Source organism: Lonchura striata, chromosome 21 (genome assembly GCF_046129695.1).
Source record: "Lonchura striata isolate bLonStr1 chromosome 21, bLonStr1.mat, whole genome shotgun sequence".
Classification (NCBI taxonomy): Eukaryota; Metazoa; Chordata; class Aves; order Passeriformes; family Estrildidae; genus Lonchura; species Lonchura striata.
This window is the reverse complement of record NC_134623.1, coordinates 1,764,325-1,784,510: the sequence shown is the minus strand read 5'-3', so window position 1 is coordinate 1,784,510 and position 20,186 is coordinate 1,764,325. Positions and strand designations below refer to the sequence as shown.

Genomic DNA, 20,186 nt, shown 5'->3' with positions numbered 1-20,186 from the left:
GTAATAAAAGCCATAAAGGGACTCCAAAAATCTCTTTTTTCATGGAATTTTACCCCAGGATTTGGGAATTTGGATCCGTCCGGCGGCGTTTCGCTCTTTGGGTGGGAATAAAATCAGGATTTTGGGGAAAATTTGGGAGAAATCCCATAAATCCACGTGGCCATGGCTGGATTGGACTTCTCTGCCCCAAAATCACCTGGAAGTGACTTTTCCATCGATCCCGGATTTTATCCCCGTGGATTCGGGGTTGAAGGTTCATCCATGGGTTGGGCTGGGATCTCCAAAATCCAGGATGAACCTTCTGGGATCGTGATTCCGACTCAGATCCGACAGCCGGGGAGGAAGTTCGGGATCATCCTTGGGTTGAAATCCTTGGAATCTCCTTCTGGACCAGAAAATTCCAACTGGGAGCCAAAATCGGTGATGAAATTCAGGATCGTCCTTGGGTTGGGATCTCCAGGATCTCCAGGTGATCTCCATGGAACCCCACGATTCCGAGTGGGACCCAAAATCGGTGATGGAGTTTGGGATCGTCCTTGGGTTGAAATCCTCGGAATCTCCTTCTGGACCAGGAAATTCCAACGGGGAGCCAAAATCGGTGATGAAATTCGGGATCATCCTTGGGTTGGGATCTCCAAAATCCAGGATCATCCTTCTGGACTTGAAAATTCCGGTTGGTGATGAAGGTTGGGATCATCTTTGGGATCTCCAAAATCCAGGATGAACCTTCTGGGAACACGATTCCGACTGAGACTCAACAACCGGTGAGGAAAGTTGGGATCATCCTTGGGTTGGGATCTCCAGGATCTCCAGGTGATCTCCATGGAACCCCACGATTCCGAGTGGGACCCAAAATTGGTGATGGAGTTCGGGATCGTCCTTGGGTTGAAATCCTTGGAATCTTCCAGACCAGAAAATTCCAACTGGGAGCCAAAATCGGTGATGGAGTTTGGGATTATCCTTGGGTTGGGATCTCCAAAATCCAGGATCATCCTTCTGGGAGCGCGATTCCGACTCCAACCCGACAGCCGGGGAGGATGTTTGGGGTTGAAATCTCTGGAATCTCCTTCTGGACCAGAAAATTCCAACTGGGAGCCAAAATCGGTGATGAAATTCGGGATCATCCTTGGGTTGGGATCTCCAAAATCCAGGATCATCCTTCTGGACTAGAACATTCCAGTTCGCGATGAAGATTGGGATCATCTTTGGGATCTCCAAAATCCAGGATGAACCTTCTGGGAACACGATTCTGACTGTGACTCAACAACCGGTGAGGAAAGTTGGGATCATCCTTGGGTTGGGATCTCCAGGATCTCCAGGTGATCTCCATGGAACCCCACGATTCCGAGTGGGACCCAAAATCGGTGATGGAGTTCGGGATCGTCCTTGGGTTGAAATCCTTGGAATCTTCCAGACCAGAAAATTCCAACTGGGACCCAAAATCGGTGATGAAATTTCGGGATCATCCTTGGGTTGGGATCCCTGGAATCTTCTTTTGGACCTCGCGATTCCGACTGGGACCCGATAGCTGGGAATGAAGGTTGGGATCATCCTTGGGATCTCCAGAATCCAGGATGAACCTCCTGGGAACGCGATTCCAACTGGGATCAAACACCGGCAGAGGAATTTGGGATCATCTTTGGGTTGAAATCCTTGGAATCTCTTCTGGGAACGCGATTCCCACTGGGATCCAACACCGGCGATGAAGGTTGAGATCATCCTTGGGTGGGATCTCCAGAATCCAGGATGAACCTTCTGGGAACGCAATTCCCACTGGGATACAACACCGGCGATGAAGGTTGAGATCATCCTTGGGTTGGGATCTCCAGAATCCAGGATGAACCTTCTGGGAATGCGATTCCCACTGGGATACAACACCGGCGATGAAGGTTGAGATCATCCTTGGGTTGGGATCTCCAGAATCCAGGATGAACCTTCTGGGAATGCGATTCCAACTGGGATCAAACACCGGCGATGAAGGTTGGGATCATCCTTGGGTTGGATCTCCAGAATCCAGGATGAACCTTCTGGGAACGTGATTCCAACTGGGATCAAACACCGGTGAAGGAATTTGGGATCGTTTTGGATTAAAATTCTTGGAGTCTTCTTCTGGACGCCGTGATTCCAAGTTGGATCAACAATTGTTGATGAAGGTTGGGATCGTCCTTGGGTTGAGATCTCCAAAATCCAGGATGAACCTTCTGGGCCTCACAATTCCAGCTGGGACCCAACACCGGTAAAGGAATTTGGGATCATCTTTGGGTTGAAATCCTTGGGATTTTCTTTTGGGTCTTGCGATTCCAACTGGGACCCGACCCCGACGATGGAATTTGGGATCATCTTTGGGTTGAAATCCTTGGAATCTCTTCTTGGAACGCGATTCCAGCTGGGATCCAACACCGGCGATGAATTTTGCCGAGGTTCTCCTGCTGGAGCAGCGACATTCCCGGGATACCTGCTCCTGTTGAATCCATGGATTTTCTTGGCTGTTGGATCTTTTTCCAACAATTTTCCCTCCTTTATTTTTCTTTTTTTGGCGGCAGAATATCCAATCCCAGAAATCCCAGGGGAATTCCGGTCAATCCCGGGGGAATTCCTGCCTCGTTCCCGATCGGTGCCGTCGGGTTCATCCGGAGCCGTTCCCAAATTAATTTTCCTTCTTTTCCCGTTTATTTTTGGCAGAGATGGCGCCGAAGTTGAAGAAAAAAGGGCACTCGGGGCGGGAGCAGAAAAAGGTAGGATTGGGATGGGATTGGGATTAGATCTGTGGGATGGGATCCGTGGGGTGGGTTGGGATCCATGGATTGGGATTGGATCCATGGATTGGGACTGGGATCAATAGATTTGGGTTTGGATTTGGATTGGATCCATTAATTGGGTTTGGGTTGGGTCCATGAATTGGGTTGGGATGGGATCCATGGATTGGAATGGAATCCATGGATTGGGATTGGGTTTGGGTTGGATCCATGGATTGGGACTGGGGTGGGATCGGTCATTTTGATGACCAAAGACCATTTTGGTGTCCCAACTCACGTTCAGGTGACCAAAAGATCATTTTGGCCTCCAAACCCACATTGAGATGACCAAAACATCATTTTGGTGTCCAAAGTCACATTTTGATGACCTAAAGACCATTTTGGTGTCCAAACTCACATTTTGGTTGACCAAAAGACCATTTTGGTGTCCAAACCCACATAGAGATGACCATTTAGATGACTAAAAGACCATTTTGGTGTCCAAACTCACATTTTGATGACCAAAAGACCATTTTGGTCTCCAAACCCACATTGAGATGACCCAAGAGGTCGATTAGATGACCCAAATCACCAACTCCGGTGACCAACGAGAACATTTCGCCGACCCCAGGAGCTCATTTCCACGCCCAAACGCCCATTCGGACGCCGTCTCCACCCTTCCTAACTCCTCCTCTTCCAACAGCACCACCACCACCACCACCAGCCGCCGCCGCAGCCGCCGCCGGCGCCGCCGCAGCCCGCGCCGCCGGCGCTGCAGCCGCCGCAGCCGCCGCCCGTCCCGCAGCCCGCGGCGCCGCTGAAGGCGTCGCCGCCGCCGCCCTTCGTCGCCGCGCCGGTGCCCGTCCTGGAGCACCCCTTGCCGGGGACCATGTTCGACACCATGGCCCACTTCGGCCAACCCATCCTGCACCTGCCCCAGGCCGAGCTGCCCCCGCCCCACCTGCCCCCGGCGCCCGAGCACAGCCCCTCGCCCCACCTCAACCAGCACGTGGTGTCTCCTCCAGGTGAGCCGGGCACGGGCCTCGGCGTCCACCGTGGGCTCCTCGGGGTGTCCCGGGAGGATGAGGGCGGTGGTAGATGGGGAAAGAGAGGTTCTTGGGTCTTGGTGTCCACCATCAGCTCCTCAGGGTGTCCCGGGAGGATGAGGATGGTGATAGATGGAGGAAGGAGGTTCTTCACTCTTGGTGTCCACCATCAGCTCCTTGGGGTGTCCCGGGAGGATGAGGGCGGTGGTAGATGGAGGAAGGAGGTTCTTCACTCTTGGTGTCCACCATGGGCTCCTTGGGGTGTCCCAAGAGGATGAGCATGGTGATAGATGGAGGAAGGAGGTTCTTCACTCTTGGTGTCCACCATCAGCTCCTCGGGGTGTCCCGGGAGGATGAGCATGGTGATAGATGGAGGAAAAGGAGGTTCTTCACTCTTGGTGTCCACCATCAGCTCCGTGGGGTGTCCCAGGAGGATGAGGGTGGTGGTAGATGGAGGAAAGGGAGGTTTTTCACTCCTGGTGTCCACCATGGGCTCCTCGGGGTGTCCCGGGAGGATGAGCATGGTGATAGATGGGGAAAGGAGGTTTTTCACTCTTGGTGTCCACCATCAGCTCCGTGGGGTGTCCCAGGAGGATGAGGGTGGTGATAGATGGAGGAAAGGGAGGTTCTTCACTCTTGGGGTTCACCATGGGCTCCTCGGGGTGTCCCGGGAGGATGAGGGCGGTGGTAGATGGAGGAAGGAGGTTCTTCACTCTTGGTGTCCACCATCAGCTCCTTGGGGTGTCCCGGGAGGATGAGGGCGGTGGTAGATGGAGGAAGGAGGTTCTTCACTCTTGGTGTCCACCATGGGCTCCTTGGGGTGTCCCAAGAGGATGAGCATGGTGATAGATGGAGGAAGGAGGTTCTTCACTCTTGGTGTCCACCATCAGCTCCTCGGGGTGTCCCGGGAGGATGAGCATGGTGATAGATGGAGGAAAAGGAGGTTCTTCACTCTTGGTGTCCACCATGGGCTCCTCAGGATGTCCCGGGAGGATGAGGATGGTGATAGATGGAGGAAAAGGAGGTTCTTCACTCTTGGTGTCTACCATCAGCTCCTTGGGGTGTCCCAAGAGGATGAGGGCGGTGGTAGATGGGGAAGAGGAGGTTCTTTACTCTTGGGGTTCACCATCAGCTCCTTGGGGTGTCCCGGGAGGAACAGAATGGTGGTAGATGGGCAAAGGGAGGTTCTTCACTCTTGGTGTCCACCGTGGGTTTGTTGAGGTGTCCCAAGAGGAAGAGGATGAGGGTACAGAGGGGAAGAGGGAGGTTCTTGGGTCTTGGCGCCCCAAGCTCTCAGAGGAGGAGGGTGGTGGTGGGTGAGGTTGGTTCCATCTGGAAGGCGATGGGGTGGGATAGGGCGGTGATGGGCCACGCCCTGGAAGTTCTCCTGGCCCCACCACCGCGTGCTCCCTGGCACATGCCAGAGGAAGGTGCTGATACCAGCTGGGACGGGAGGGTGCAGGGTGGCCCTGGAAGTTCTCCTGGTCCCACCACTGCGTCATGTGGCAGAAGAGGAGAAGGTTGGGTGGGACGGGGGACGTGGAGCTCTCCTGACCTCTGGCCGTGTCCTGTCCCGCAGCTTTGCACAACGCTCTGCCTCAGCAGCCCTCGAGGCCCAGCAACCGCGCGGCGGCGCTGCCCCCGAAGCCGCCGCGGCCGCCGGCCCCGTCGCCGGCGCTGCCGCCGCAGCCGCCGCCGCAGCCGCTGCTGCCGCAGCCGCCGCTGCCGCAGCCGCCGCAGGTGCTGCTGGAGGACGAGGAGCCGCCGGCGCCGGTGCCGGTGCCGGTGCCGCCGCCGCCGCACCACGGCCTGCCGCTGAGCGCCAGCCAGATGCAGCTGTACCTGCAGCAGCTGCAGAAGGTGCAGCCGCAGCCTCCGCTTCTCCCTTCAGTGAAGGTCCAGTCGCAGCCGGCGCCGCAGCCGCAGCCGCCGCCGCCCCCCCCGGCGCTGCCGCCGCCGCCGGCGCACCCCGCGGTGCAGCCGCTGCAGCCGCCGCCGCGCCCGCTGCACCTGCAGCCCCTGCCCTTCCCGTCGCACCTGGCGCAGCCGCCGGCGCCGCCGCCGCCGCAGCCGGCGCCGCCGACGCAGCAGCAGCAGCCGCCGGCGCCGCAGCAGCCGCAGCCGGCGCCGGCAAAAGCGCAGCAGGTCATCCAGCACCACCCGTCGCCGCGGCACCACAAAGCCGACCCCTACGGCGCCGGTGAGCGGCGGGGACGGAGACGGCGCCGAGGGGTGGGGGGGGTCACGGATGGGTCACGGGTGGGTCGTGGGTGGGGCGTGGATGGGTCATGGATGGGTCATGGATGGATCATGGATGGATCATGGATGGGTCATGGATGGATCATGGATGGATGGATCATGGATGGATGGATGATGGATCATGGATGGGTCATGGATGGATGATGGATGGATGATGGATGGATCATGGATGGATGGATGGATGGATCATGGATGGATGGAGTCCATGGATGGATGATGGATGGAATCCATGGATGGATGATGGATGGATGGATGGATGGATGGAGTCCATGGATGGATAGATGGATGGATGGAGTCCATGGATGGATGATGGATGGATGGAGTCCATGGATGGATGATGGATGGATGATGGATGGAATCCATGGATGGATGGATGGATGATGGATGGAATCCATGGATGGATGGATGGATGGATGATGGATGGATGGATGATGGATGGAATCCATGGATGGATGGATGGATGGATGATGGATGGATGGATGGATGATGGATGGATGGATGGAGTCCATGGATGGATGATGGATGGATGGATGGAGTCCATGGATGGATGATGGATGGATGGAGTCCATGGATGGATGGATGGATGGAGTCCATGGATGGATGGATGGATGGAATCCATGGATGGATGATGGATGGATGGAGTCCATGGATGGATGATGGATGGATGATGGATGGAATCCATGGATGGATGATGGATGGAGTCCATGGATGGATGATGGATGGAATCCATGGATGGATGATGGATGGATGATGGATGAAATCCATGGATGGATGGATGGATGGATGATGGATGGAGTCCATGGATGGATGATGGATGGAGTCCATGGATGGATGGATGGATGGAGTCCATGGATGGATGGATGGATGGAATCCATGGATGGATGATGGATGGATGATGGATGAAATCCATGGATGCATGCAGTCCATGGATAGATGGATGGAGTCCATGGATGGATGGATGCATGCAGTCCATGGATGGATGGTTGGAGTCCACGCATGGACGGTGGGTGGGTGGCGGGTCTCGGGGACGCGCCGGCGGCGGTGGCGGTGGCGGTGGCGGTGGCGGTGACGACGCTGACTGACCGGTGCCCACCTGTTGCAGGTCACCTGCGGGAAGCCCCTTCCCCTCTCATGATGCCTTCCCCACAGATGCCGTTCCAGGGCCTCGTGCCTCAGTCGCCCCCTCAGCAAAACATCCAGCCAAAAAAACAGGTGAAAGGGCGGGATTTGGGATTTGGGATTTGGGATCGGGATTTGGGATTTGGGGTTTGGGATTTGGAGTTTGGGGTCAGGTGAAAAAATGGCATCTGGGATTTGAGATTTGGAGTTTGGGATTTGGAGTTTGGATTTCACATTTGGGACTTTGGGGTCAGGTGAAAGAACAGGATTTGGGATTTTGGGATTTGAGATTTGGGATTTGGAGTTTGGAGTTTGGATTTGGGACTTTGGGGTCAGGTGAAAGAACAGGATTTGGGATTTTGGGATTTTGGATTGGGGATTTGGAGTTTGGATTTGGGATTTTGGGGTCAGGTGAAAGAACAGGATTTTGGATTTTGGGATTTGGGATTTGAGGTTTATGATTGGGGATTTGGAGTTTCGAGTTTGGATTTAGGACTTTGGGGTCAGGTGAAAGAACAGGACTTGGGATTTTGGGATTTGGGATTTGAGATTTTGGATTGGGGATTTGGAGTTTGGAGTTTGGATTTGGGACTTTGGGGTAAGGTGAAAGAACAGGATTTGGGAATTTGGGGTCAGGTGAAAGAACAGGATTTGGGATTTTGGGATTTGAGGTTCTGGATTTGGGGTTTGGGGTCTGGGGTTTGGGTTCAGGTGAAAGACCAAGACTGGAATTTGGGGATTTGGAATTTGGGGATTTGGAATTTGGGGATTTGGGGTCAGGTGAGAGAACGGGATTTGGGATTTTGGGACTTTGGGATTTAGGGTCAGATGGAAAGTCAGAGTTTGGGATTTGGGATCGGGGAAAGAACAGGATTTTGGATTTTGGGATTTGGGGTCAGGTGAGAGAACGGAATTCGGGATTTGAGGATGTGGATTTGGGGTCAGGTGAAAAACCAGGATTTTGGATTTGGGATCAGGGAAGAAAACGGGGTTTGGGGAGCCACAGGAATTGTGAGCAGGGTCAGGCTCGGGATTGGGGTCGGGATTTTGGGGCTGATCCTGATCCCAAATTTCTGCAGGAATTGTGAGCGGTATCAGGATCAGGATTGGGGTTGGGATTTTGGGGTCTATCCTGATCCCAAATTTCTGCAGGAATTGCGAGCGGTATCAGGATCAGGATTGGGGTTGGGATTTTGGATGGATCCTCATCCCAGATTTCCATGGCAGGAATTGCGAGCGGTGTTGGGATTGGGATCAGGGTCAGGCTCAGGATTGGATTTAGGATTTTGGGATGGATCCTGATCCCGGATTTCCGCAGGAATTGCGAGCGGTGTTGGGATTGGGATCAGGGTCAGGATCAGGATTGGGGTTGGGATTTTGGGGTCTATCCTGATCCCAGATTTCTGCAGGAATTGTGAGCAGTGTCAGGGTCAGGATCAGGATTGGGGTTGGGATTTTGGGATGGATCCTGATCCCGGATTTCTGCAGGAATTGCGAGCGGTGTCGGGATTGGGATCAGGGTCAGGCTCAGGATTGGATTTGGGATTTTGGGATGGATCCTGATCCCGGATTTCCGCAGGAATTGCGAGCGGTGTTGGGATTGGGATCAGGGTCAGGATCAGGATTGGGGTTGGGATTTTGGGATGGATCCTGATCCCGGATTTCCGCAGGAATTGCGAGTGGCCTCGTTGCCAGGACTGGGGTTGGGATTTTGGGGCGGATCCTGATCCCGGATTTCTGCAGGAATTGCGAGCGGCCTCGTTGCCAGGACTGGGGTTGGGATTTTGGGATGGATCCTGATCCCGGATTTCCGCAGGAATTGCGAGCGGTGTTGGAGTCAGGATCAGGATTGGGATCTGGATTTTGGGATGGATCCTGATCCCGGATTTCCGCAGGAATTGCGAGCGGCCTCGTTGCCAGGACTGGGGTTGGATTTGGGATTTTGGGATGGATCCTGATCCCGGATTTCCGCAGGAATTGCGAGCGGCCTCGTTGCCAGGATTGGGGTTGGGATTTTGGGATGGATCCTGATCCCGGATTTCCGCAGGAATTGCGAGCGGTGTTGGGATTGGGATCTGGATTTTGGGATGGATCCTGATCCCGGATTTCCGCAGGAATTGCGAGCGGTGTTGGGATTGGGATCTGGATTTTGGGATGGATCCTGATCCCGGATTTCCGCAGGAATTGCGAGCGGCCTCGTTGCCAGGACTGGGGTTGGATTTGGGATTTTGGGATGGATCCTGATCCCGGATTTCTGCAGGAATTGCGAGTGGCCTCGTTGCCAGGACTGGGGTTGGATTTGGGATTTTGGGATGGATCCTGATCCCGGATTTCTGCAGGAATTGCGAGTGGCCTCGTTGCCAGGACTGGGGTTGGGATTTTGGGATGGATCCTGATCCCGGATTTCCGCAGGAATTGCGAGCGGTGTTGGAGTCAGGATCAGGATTGGGATCAGGGTCAGGATCAGGATTGGGGTTGGGATTTTGGGATGGATCCTGATCCCGGATTTCCGCAGGAATTGCGAGCGGCCTCGTTGCCAGGACTGGGGTTGGATTTGGGATTTTGGGGCGGATCCTGATCCCGGATTTCCGCAGGAATTGCGAGCGGCCTCGGTGGTGCAGTCGCAGCCGCTGGGGGGGGGGAAGGAGGAGAAGCTGCACTCGCCCGTGATCCGCACCGAGACCTTCAGCCCCCCCCTGCGCCAGGAGCCCCCCAAGGGCCACCCCGAGGGCGTCAAGGCGGCCCCGCACCTCCCCCAGCGTGAGTGCGCACCCCCAAAATCCCGGGACACCCCAAACATCCCTCGGAATTCATGGGGAGGGAAAAAATCCCATAAAAATCCCGTAAAATGGCCTGGGGAGAGGGGAAAACCCTCAAAACATCCCTCGGAATTCATGGGGAGGGAAAAAAACCCCAAAAATCCCATAAAATGTCATGGAGAGAGGGGAAAACCCCCAAAATATCCCTCAGAATTCAAGGGGAGGGAAAAAATCCCATAAAAATCCCATTAAAATCTCATAAAAATCCTAGGAAATGTCTTGGGGAGAGGGGAAAACCCCCAAAACATCCCTCAGAATTCATGGGGAGGGAAAAAACCCCATAAAAATCCCATAAAATGTCTTGGGGAGAGGGGAAAACCCCAAAATATCCCTCAGAATTCATGGGGAGGGAAAAAACCCCATAAAAATCCCAGGAAATGTCTTGGGGAGAGGGGAAAACCCCCAGAATATCCCTTAGAATTTATGGGGAGGGAAAAAAACCTAAAAAAATCCCATAAAAATCCCAGGAAATGTCTTGGGGAGAGGGGAAAACCCCCAAAACATCCCTCGGAATTCAAGGGGAGGGAAAAAATCCCATAAAAATCCCATAAAAATCTCATAAAAATCCTAGGAAATGTCTTGGGGAGAGGGGAAAACCCCCAAAATATCCCTCAGAATTTATGGGGAGGGAAAAAAACCCAAAAAATCCCATAAAATGTCTTGGGGAGAGGGGAAAACTGTCAAAATATCCCTCAGAATTCATGGGGAGGGAAAAAAACCAAAAAAATCCTGTAAAAATCCCAGGAAATGTCTTGGGGAGAGGGGAAAACCCCCAAAACATCCCTCAGAATTCATGGGGAGGGAAAAAACAAAAAAAAATCCCATAAAAATCCCAGGAAATGTCTTGGGGAGAGGAGAAAACCCCCAAAATATCCCTCAGAATTCATGGGGAGGGAAAAAAACACAAAAAAATCCCATAAAATGTCATGGGGAGAGAGGGAAACCCAAAAAAATCCACTTAGAATTTCAGAGGGAGAGAAAAAAACTCCAAAAATCCTATAAAACGTCATGGGGAGAGATGAAAACACCAAAATTCCCAATTTTTGGGGTTGGAATTCCCAATTTTGGGACTATAAATCCCCAGAATTTCCCATTTTGGGGTCGGAATTCCCAATTTTTGGGTTCAAACTCCCAGAATTCCCAATTTTGGGACCATAAATCCCCAGAATTCCCAATTTTGGGGTTCAGAATTCCCAAATTTTGGTTTCAGGGCCGGAGCTGAAGCCCCTGGAGGGGGCGGGACCCCGGCCCCGTTTTGGGTTGTAAATGCCCAATTTTGGGGTTCAGAATTCCCAAATTTTGGTTTCAGGGCCGGAGCTGAAGCCCCTGGAGGGGGCGGGACCCCGGCCCGATTTTGGGGTGTAAATGCCCAATTTTGGGGTTCAGAATTCCCAAATTTTGGTTTCAGGGCCGGAGCTGAAGCCCCTGGAGGGGGCGGGACCCCGGCCCGATTTTGGGGTGTAAATGCCCAATTTTGGGGTTCAGAATTCCCAAATTTTGGTTTCAGGGCCGGAGCTGAAGCCCCTGGAGGGGGCGGGACCCCGGCCCGATTTTGGGGTGTAAATGCCCAATTTTGGGGTTCAGAATTCCCAAATTTTGGTTTCAGGGCCGGAGCTGAAGCCCCTGGAGGGGGCGGGACCCCGGCCCGTGATCCGCCCCCCCGAGCAGGCCCCGCCCCCCACGGACAAGGAGCGCCAAAAGGCCGAGCCCAAAACGCCCGTGGCCCCAAAAAAGGTAAAAAACGGCAAAAATGGGAAAAAGCGGCAAAAAGGGGAAAAAAAACACGAAAGGTGAATATGTCAATAAAGGTGAAAAACGACAAAAAAGGGAAAAAACGTCAAAAAAGGGAAAAAAGAACAAAAAGGGCAAAATGTCAAAAAAAGGTAATGAATGGCAAAAAAGGGAAAAAACGTCAAAAAAGGGAAAAAAAACCCACGCAAGGTGAAAATGTCAATAAAGGTAAAAAATGACAAAAAAGGGAAATATGTCAAAAAAGGTAAAAGAGGCCAGAAAAGGTAAAAAAACTACAAAAAAGGGGAAAACGTCAAAAAAGGGAAAAAAAACCACACAAGGTAAAAATGTCAATAAAGGTAAAAAATGCTGAAAAAGGGAAAAAACGACAAAAACGGGAAAAAAAACATGAAAGGTGAAAATGTCAATAAAGGTAAAAAATGCCAAAAAAGGAAAAAAACGTCATAAAAGGTAAAAAGTAAAAAAAAAGTGAAAAATGTCAATAAAGGTAAAAAATTACAAAAAGGGGGAAAAAAGTCAGAAAAGGGAAAAGATAACAAAAAAGGGGAAAATGTCAAAAAAGATAAAAATGTCAGAAAGGGGAAAAAGGTCAAAAAAGGTAAAAATGTCGAAAAAGGGAAAAATCATCAAAAAAGGGAAAAAAATCCACGCAAGGTAAAAATGCCAGAAAAGGTAAAAAATGACAAAAAAGGGAAAAAAGAACAAAAAAGGGAAAAATGTCAGAAAGGGGAAAAATGTCAAAAAAGATAAAAATGTCAGAAAGGAGAAAAATGTCAAAAAAGGTAATAAATGTCAAAAAAGATAAAAAATTCCAAAAAAGGTAAATATGTCAAAAAAGGTAAAAAATTCCCCGAAAGTTAAAAAATCCCAAATTTGGGGGGAAAGCCCCAAAATTCCCGCGGGATCTTCAGGAGGTCACCTGGGACGTGGGGTTGGGATTTTGGGCGCTCCTGCCCCAAAAATGAGGTCTGGGGTCTCCAGGAACCTGGAGGAGCTCCAGGGTTGGTCTTGGAGAAGTTCCTGAGGTGCCACCAGGGTCAGGGAGGGTTTGGAGGTCCCCAGGAACCTGGAGGAGCTCCAGAACAGGATCTTGGAGAAGTTCCTGAGGTCCCACCAGGCTGAGGGAACTGCAGGGTTGGATCTGGGAGAAGCCCTTGAGATCCCACCAGGCTGAGGGATCTCCAGGGTTGGGTCTCAGGAGGTTCTCTTGAGATCCAACCACCAGGTTGAGGAACCCCCTGAGATCCCACCAGTCCAAGGGAACTCCAAGATTGGGTCTCTGAGAACCTCCTGAGATCCCAGGCTGAGGGACCTGGAGAGCTCCAGGGTTGGATCTGGGAGAAGCTCCTGTGATCCCACCAGGCTGAGGGAAGTCCAGGATTTGATCTGGGAGAACCTCCTGAGATCCCACCAGGCCAAGGGATCTCCAGGGTTGGGTCTCAGGAGGTTCTCTGAGATCCAACCACCAGGTTGAGGAACCCCCTGAGATCCCACCAGGCCGAGGGACCTCCAGGGTTGGATCTGGGAGAACCCCCTGAGATCCCACCAGGCCGAGGGACCTCCAGGGTTGGATCTGGGAGAACCCCCTGAGATCCCACCAGGCCAAGGGACCTCCAGGGTTGGCTCCGGTTCCTCGGGATGAAGCCATTGGAGGCCACCACGGCTCTGGTGGATCCTGGTGGATCCCAGACCTCGCGGTGGCCCGGCGGTGACGCGCTGTCTCCCGGCAGGACCTGAAGATCAAGAACATGGGCTCGTGGGCCTCGCTGGTGCAGAAGCACCCGGCGGCGCCGGCGGCGGCGGCCAAGTCCTCCAGCGACTCCTTCGAGCAGTTCAAGCGGGCGGCGCGCGAGAAGGAGGAGCGCGAGAAGGCCCTCAAGGCCCAGGCCGAGCAGGTGGAGCGCGAGAAGGAGCGGCTGCGCCGGGAGCAGGAGAGGATGAGGTGAGGACACGGCCACCGGCGCGGGCAGCGGCAGGAACAGAGGAGACACCACAGACACCACAGACACCTCCAGAGACACCACAGACACCACAGACACCTCCAGAGACACCAGAAACACCAGCAGGGACATCATCAGATCCACCACAAACACCAGGAACACCAGAAACACCACCAGAGACACCACAGACACCTCCAGAGGCACCAGAAACACCAGCAGGGACACCATAAACACCACCAGGGACACCACCAGAGACACCAGAAACACGAGAAACACCAGCAGGGACATCATCAGATCCACCACAAACACCAGGAACACCAGAAACACCACCAGAGACACCACAGGCACCTCCAGAGACACCACAGACACCTCCAGAGACACCACAGACACCACCAGAAACATCATCAGATCCACTATAACCACCAGAGACACCACCAACACCACCAGAGACACCAGAAACACCACCAGAGACACCACAGACACCTCCAGAGGCACCAGAAACACCAGCAGGGACACCATAAACACCACCAGGGACACCACCAGAGACACCAGAAACACCAGCAGGGACACCAGAAACACGAGAAACACCAGCAGGGACATCATCAGATCCACCACAAACACCAGGAACACCAGAGACACCTCCAGAGACACCACAGGCACCACCAGGAACATCATCAGATCCACTATAACCACCAGAGACACCACCAACACCACCAGAGACATCACAGACACCTCCAGAGACACCAGAAACACCACCAGAACCATCACAGATCCACCATAACCACCAAAAACACCACCAGAAACACCAGGAACACCATAAACACCACCAGAGACACCATAACCGTCATCAGATCCACCACAAACAGCACCAGTGACACCACAAACACCACCAAAACCATCACAGATCCACCGTAACCACCAGAGACACCACAGACACCACCAGGAACATCATCAGATCCACCATAACCACCACAGACACCAGAAACATCTCCAGAGACACCAGAAACACCACCAGGGACACCACAGGCACCACCAGGAACATCATCAGATCCACTATAGCCACCAGAGACACCACCAACATCACCAGAAACATCACAGACACCTCCAGAGACACCAGAAACACCAACAGGAACATCATTAGATCCACCATAAACACCAGAGACACCACCACCACCACCAGAGACACCAGAACCATCATCAGATCCACCACATACATCACCAGAGACACCTCAAACACCACCAGAACCATCATCAGATCCACCATGACACCACCAGAGACACCAGAAACACCACCATAAACACCACCAGAGACACCAAATACCACCAGAACCATCATCAGATCCACCATAAACACCAGCAGGAACATCAGAAACATCACCAGGGACATCACACACACCACCAGAGACACCAGGAACACTCTAAACACCACCAGAGACACCAGAACCATCATCAGATCCACCACAGACACCACCAGGAACACCATAAACACCACCAGAACCATCATCAGATCCACCATGACACCACAAACACCACCAGGAGCACCATAAACACCACCAGAGACACCAGAAGCATCATCAGATCCACCACAAACACCACCAGGAACACCATAAACACCACCAGAACCATCATCAGATCCACCATGACACCACAAACACCACCAGGAGCACCATAAACACCACCAGAGACACCAGAAGCATCATCAGGAACATCACAAACACCACCAGAGACACCAGGAACACTTTAAACACCACCAGAGACACCAGAACCATCATCAGATCCACCACAAACACCACCAGGAACACCATAAACACCACCAGAGACACCAGAACCATCATCAGATCCACCACAAACACCACCAGGAACACCACAGGGAGCACCACGGACACTGTGGTCACTCCTGGTCACTCATGGTCACTCAGGGGTCACTTGGGGTCACTCAATGGTCACTCTGGTCACTCAGGGGTCACTCAAGGTCACTCAAGGTCACTCAATGGTCACTCTGGTCACTCAGTGGTCACTCATGGTCACTCACTGGTCACTCATGGTCACTCATGGTCACTCACTGGTCACTCACTGGTCACTCTGGTCACTCTGGTCACTCATGGTCACTCACTGGTCACTCATGGTCACTCTGGTCACTCCCCAGGAGCCGGGAGGACGAGGAGGCGCTGGAGCAGTGCAGGGTCTGGGTCACTCTGTGGTCACTGTGTTCACTCTGTGGTCACTCTGTGGTCACTCACTGGTCACTCATGGTCACTCATGGTCACTGTGGTCACACTGTGGTCACTCAGTGGTCACTCAGTGGTCACTCCTGGTCACTTTGGTGTTCCCCAGGAGCCGGGAGGACGAGGAGGCGCTGGAGCAGTGCAGGGTCTGGGTCACTCACTGGTCACTGTGGTCACTCACTGGTCACTGTGGTCACTCTGTGGTCACTCATGGTCACTCATGGTCACTGTGGTCACTCATGGTCACTCTGGTCACTCCCCAGGAGCCGGGAGGACGAGGAGGCGCTGGAGCAGTGCAGGGCTCAGGGTCACTCACTGGTCACTGTGGTCACTCATGGTCACTCAGTGGTCACTCAGTGGTCACTCATGGTCACTCTGGTCCCCCCCAGGAGCCGGGAGGACGAGGAGGCGCTGGAGCAGGCGCGCCGGGTGCACGAGGAGGCGCGGCGGCGCCAGGAGCAGCAGCCGCCGCCGGGGCCGGGCGCGGCGGCGCCGGTGCCGGTGCCGGTGCCGGTGCCGGTGGCGGTGCCGGTGTCGGCCGCCTCGGCGGCGCCGCAGCCGCCGGCCCCGCCCGGCTCGCAGGCGCTGCTGGACCAGCAGCGCGAGCTGGCGCGCAAGAGGGAGCAGGAGCGGCGGCGGCGCGAGGCGGTGAGACACCGGGGGGTCACCAAAATGGTCAAAAAGGGGTTAAATACACCGGGGGGTCACCAAAATGGTCAAAAAGGGGTTAAACACACCGGGGGGTCACCAAAATGGTCAAAAAGGGGTTAAACACACCGGGGGGTCACCAAAATGGTCAAAAAATGGGTTAAAGGCACCGGGGGTCACAAAAAATGTGCCAAAAAGGGGTTAAACGCACCGGGGGGTACCAAAAATGGTCAAAAAATGGGTTAAAGGCACCGGGGGTCACAAAAAATGTGCCAAAAAGAGGTTAAAGACACCAGGGGGTACCAAAAATGTGCCAAAAAGGGGTTCAAGGCACCGGGGGGTTAAAAAATGAACCAAAAATGGGTTAAAGGCACCGGGGGGTCACTAAAAATGTGCCAAAAAGGGGTTAAAAGGCACCGGGGGGTTAATAAATGAACCAAAAATGGGTTAAACGCACCGGGGGGTACCAAAAATAGTCACAAAATGGGTTAAAGGCACCGGGGGGTCACCAAAATGTGCCAAAAAGGGGTTAAAGGCACTGGGGGTCACCAAAATGTGCCAAAAAGGGGTTAAAGGCACCGGGGGGGCCCAAAAATGTGCCAAAAAATGGGTTAAAGGCACTGGGGGGTCACCAAAATGTCCCAAAAAAGGGGTTAAAGGCACCGGGGGGTACCAAAAATGTGCCAAAAAGGGGTTAAAGGCACCGGGGGGTCCCAAAAATAGTCACAAAATGGGTTAAAGGCACGAGGGGGTTAGAAAATGTCCCCAAAAATGGGTTAAAGGCACTGGGGGGGACCCAAAAATGTCCCAAAAATGGGCTAAAGGCATCAGAGGGTTAAAAAATGTCCCCAAAAATGGGTTCAAGGCACCAGGAGATCCCAAAAATAGTCAAAAAATGGGTTAAAGGCACCAGGGGGGCTCGAAAATGTCCCCAAAAATGGGTTCAAGGCGCCAGGGGGCCAAAAAATGGGTTAAAGGCACCAGGGGGGTCCCAAAAATAGTCAAAAAATGGGTTAAAGGCACCAGGGGGGTCCCAAAAATAGTCAAAAAATGGGTTAAAGGCACCAGGGGGGTCCCAAAAATAGCCAAAAAAAATAGCCCCAGAAATGGGTTAAAATGGTCGGGATGTACCCGAAAAAGGGTCCCGAAAAAATGGGTCAAAGTCACTGGGGGGGTCCCCAAAAATAGCCAGAAATGGGTTAAAGGCACCACGGAGGTCCTCAAAAATAGCCCCAAAAAATGGGTTAAAATTGTTGAGAAGTACCTGAAAAAGGGTCCCCAAAAATGGGTCAAAGTCACCGGGGGGGTCCCCAAAAATAGTCCAAAAAAATGGGTTAAAATGGTCAGGATGTACCCGAAAAAGGATCACCAAAAATGGGTTAAAGTTACCAGGGGGGTCCCCAAAAATGGGTTCAAGGCACCACGGGGATCCCCAAAAATAGCCCCAAAAAATGGGTTAAAATAATTGGGATGTACCCAAAAAAGGGTCCCCAAAAATGGGTTCAAGGCACCGGGGGGTCCCCAAAAATAGCCAAAAAAACCAGCCCCAAAAATGGGTTAAAATGGTTGGGATGTACCTGAAATTGGCCCCCAAAAACGGGGGGAAATCGTGGGATTATCCCTAAAAAAACCCCAAAAGGGGTCACCAAAAATGGGTTAAAGTTACCAGGGGGGGTCCCCAAAAATAGCCCAAAAAATGGGTTAAAATAGTCGGGACGTTCCCAAAAAATGAGTTAAAATTGTTGGGATGTACCTGAAAAAGAGTCCCTAAAAATGGGGGGGAATCAAGGGAATATCCCCCCAAAAAAAATCCCCAAAAATCAGGGAGAAATCGTGGGAAAATCCACAAAAATAACCCGAAAAATCAAAAAAAAAAACCCAAAAAATCAACAAAAACCCAAAGAATAAAAAAATAAAATCCTCAAAAAATCCACCAAAAAAACCCAAGAATCCACAATAAAACCCCCCAAAAAAATCCCCCAAAACCCCCAGAAATTTCCCCCAAAATGTGGGAATTTTTTTCCCGGAATTTTTTCCCGATTTTCCCGTTTTTTGCAGATGGCGGCGACGATCGACATGAACTTCCAGAGCGACCTCCTGGCCATTTTCGAGGAGAATCTTTTCTAGGAGCGGCGACTCCGGCCGGGAATTTTGACTCTTTCCCAAAAAACAAACAAAAAAAAAAAAAAGGACAAAAAAACAACGGAAAAAAAAAAAAACCCGGAAAAAAAAAAAGTGGAAAAATCTCAAAAAAAAAAACAAAAAAAAGAAAAAAAATTCCTTTTTTTTTTTTTTCGCTCTTTTCCCCCTTTTTTTCCTGGCCAAAAAAATCCCCAAAAAACTGGGAAAAAAAAAAAAAAAACAACAAAAGTTGGGACTCTCCTTAAATATCGGAAAAAATTCGGGAATGGGAGCGGGGGCGGGGCTGCCTTACCCCGGAATTCCAATTTTTTTTTTTTTGCCCTTTTTTTTGCCCTTTTTTCACACCAAAAAAAAAAAAAAAAAAAAATCAGAATTCTCGGGAATTTCCTGGGATTTTGCGTTCAGAAATTTGGAATTTTTGGGGTTTTTTTTCTTTCATCAGTTTTTTAGCTTTTTTTTTTTTTTTTTTTTTTTTTTTTGCGGTGGGCGGCGAAAAATTGGGAGAAAATTCCCGATTTTTTGGGCTGGATCGGGGCGGATTTGGGGATTTTTTGGGGGAGGGGTGACGGCCTCAGGGACTTCCCCCCCTTCACCTTTTTTTCCCCTTTTTCCCTGGAATTTTCCCTTTTTTTCCCTCCATTTTTAAATATTTTCCCTTCCCAAAAATATTCCCTTTTTTTCCCTTTATTTTCCTTTTTTCCTCTGATTTTTTCCAGAATTTTTTTTTTCCCTGATTTTTTTTCACATTTTTCCTGAATTTCTCTTTTTTCCCCCAACTTTTTTTCCCTGAATTTTTCTTTTTTCTGATTTTTCCTGAATTTTTCCATCTTTTTTCTTGAATTTATTTTTTTTCCTGATTTTTTTCTTTTTTTCCCTGAATTTTTCTCTCTTTTTTTCCCTTTTTTTCGGATTTTTTTTTCTGATTTTTTTGTGTTTTTTATCTTTTTTTCCCTGATTTTTTCTCTCTTTTTTTCCAGATTTTTTTCCCTTTTTTTCTGGGTTTTTTTTTTTTTTCTGTTTTTTTTCCTGACTTTTTTCTATTTTTTTCCTAAATTTTTCATTTTATTCCTGATTTTTCCCTGATTTTTTCTTGACTTTTTTCCCTGATTTTTCCCATTTCTTTTCCTTTCCCCCATTTTTTCTATTTTTCCTCCTTTTCCCTGATTTTTTTCTTTCCCCTTTTTCCCCATTTTTAAAATTTTTTCCTTCTTTTCTTTCCTTTTTCCCTCTTTTTTCCCCTGATTTTTCCCTTTTTTCCCTTTTCTTTTTTCCCTTATTCTATCTTTTTTTATTCCCTCTTTTTTATTTCCCCTTTAATTTCATTTTTATTTCCCCTTCAATCCCTTTTCCATCTTTTTCCCTTTTTAATTTGAATTTCTTCCCTCAAAATTCACTTTTTTCCCAATTTTCCCCCCATTTTTCCCCAATTTTTCCTCATTTTTTCCCCATTTCCCCCCATTTTTTACAAATTCCTCATTTTTAAAAAAATTTTCCCTTTTTC

At 51.1% G+C, this 20,186-nt stretch overlaps 1 protein-coding gene across 1 annotated transcript in view; it reads left to right on the top strand.

Moving 5' to 3' along the window:
- BRD4 (bromodomain containing 4) overlaps positions 1-18,753 on the top strand; it is a 60,239-nt gene extending 41,486 nt beyond the window's left edge. Inside the window, exons 15-23 of the mRNA XM_077787677.1 lie at positions 2,683-2,735; positions 3,439-3,760; positions 5,361-5,981; positions 7,143-7,252; positions 9,754-9,919; positions 11,585-11,712; positions 13,461-13,672; positions 16,285-16,543; positions 18,602-18,753. Of these exons, the coding sequence (XP_077643803.1) occupies positions 2,683-2,735; positions 3,439-3,760; positions 5,361-5,981; positions 7,143-7,252; positions 9,754-9,919; positions 11,585-11,712; positions 13,461-13,672; positions 16,285-16,543; positions 18,602-18,670 (1,940 nt within the window). The 3' untranslated portion in view covers positions 18,671-18,753. The remainder of the gene's footprint in view (positions 1-2,682; positions 2,736-3,438; positions 3,761-5,360; positions 5,982-7,142; positions 7,253-9,753; positions 9,920-11,584; positions 11,713-13,460; positions 13,673-16,284; positions 16,544-18,601) is intronic.
- The last annotated feature ends 1,433 nt before the right edge of the window (positions 18,754-20,186 follow it).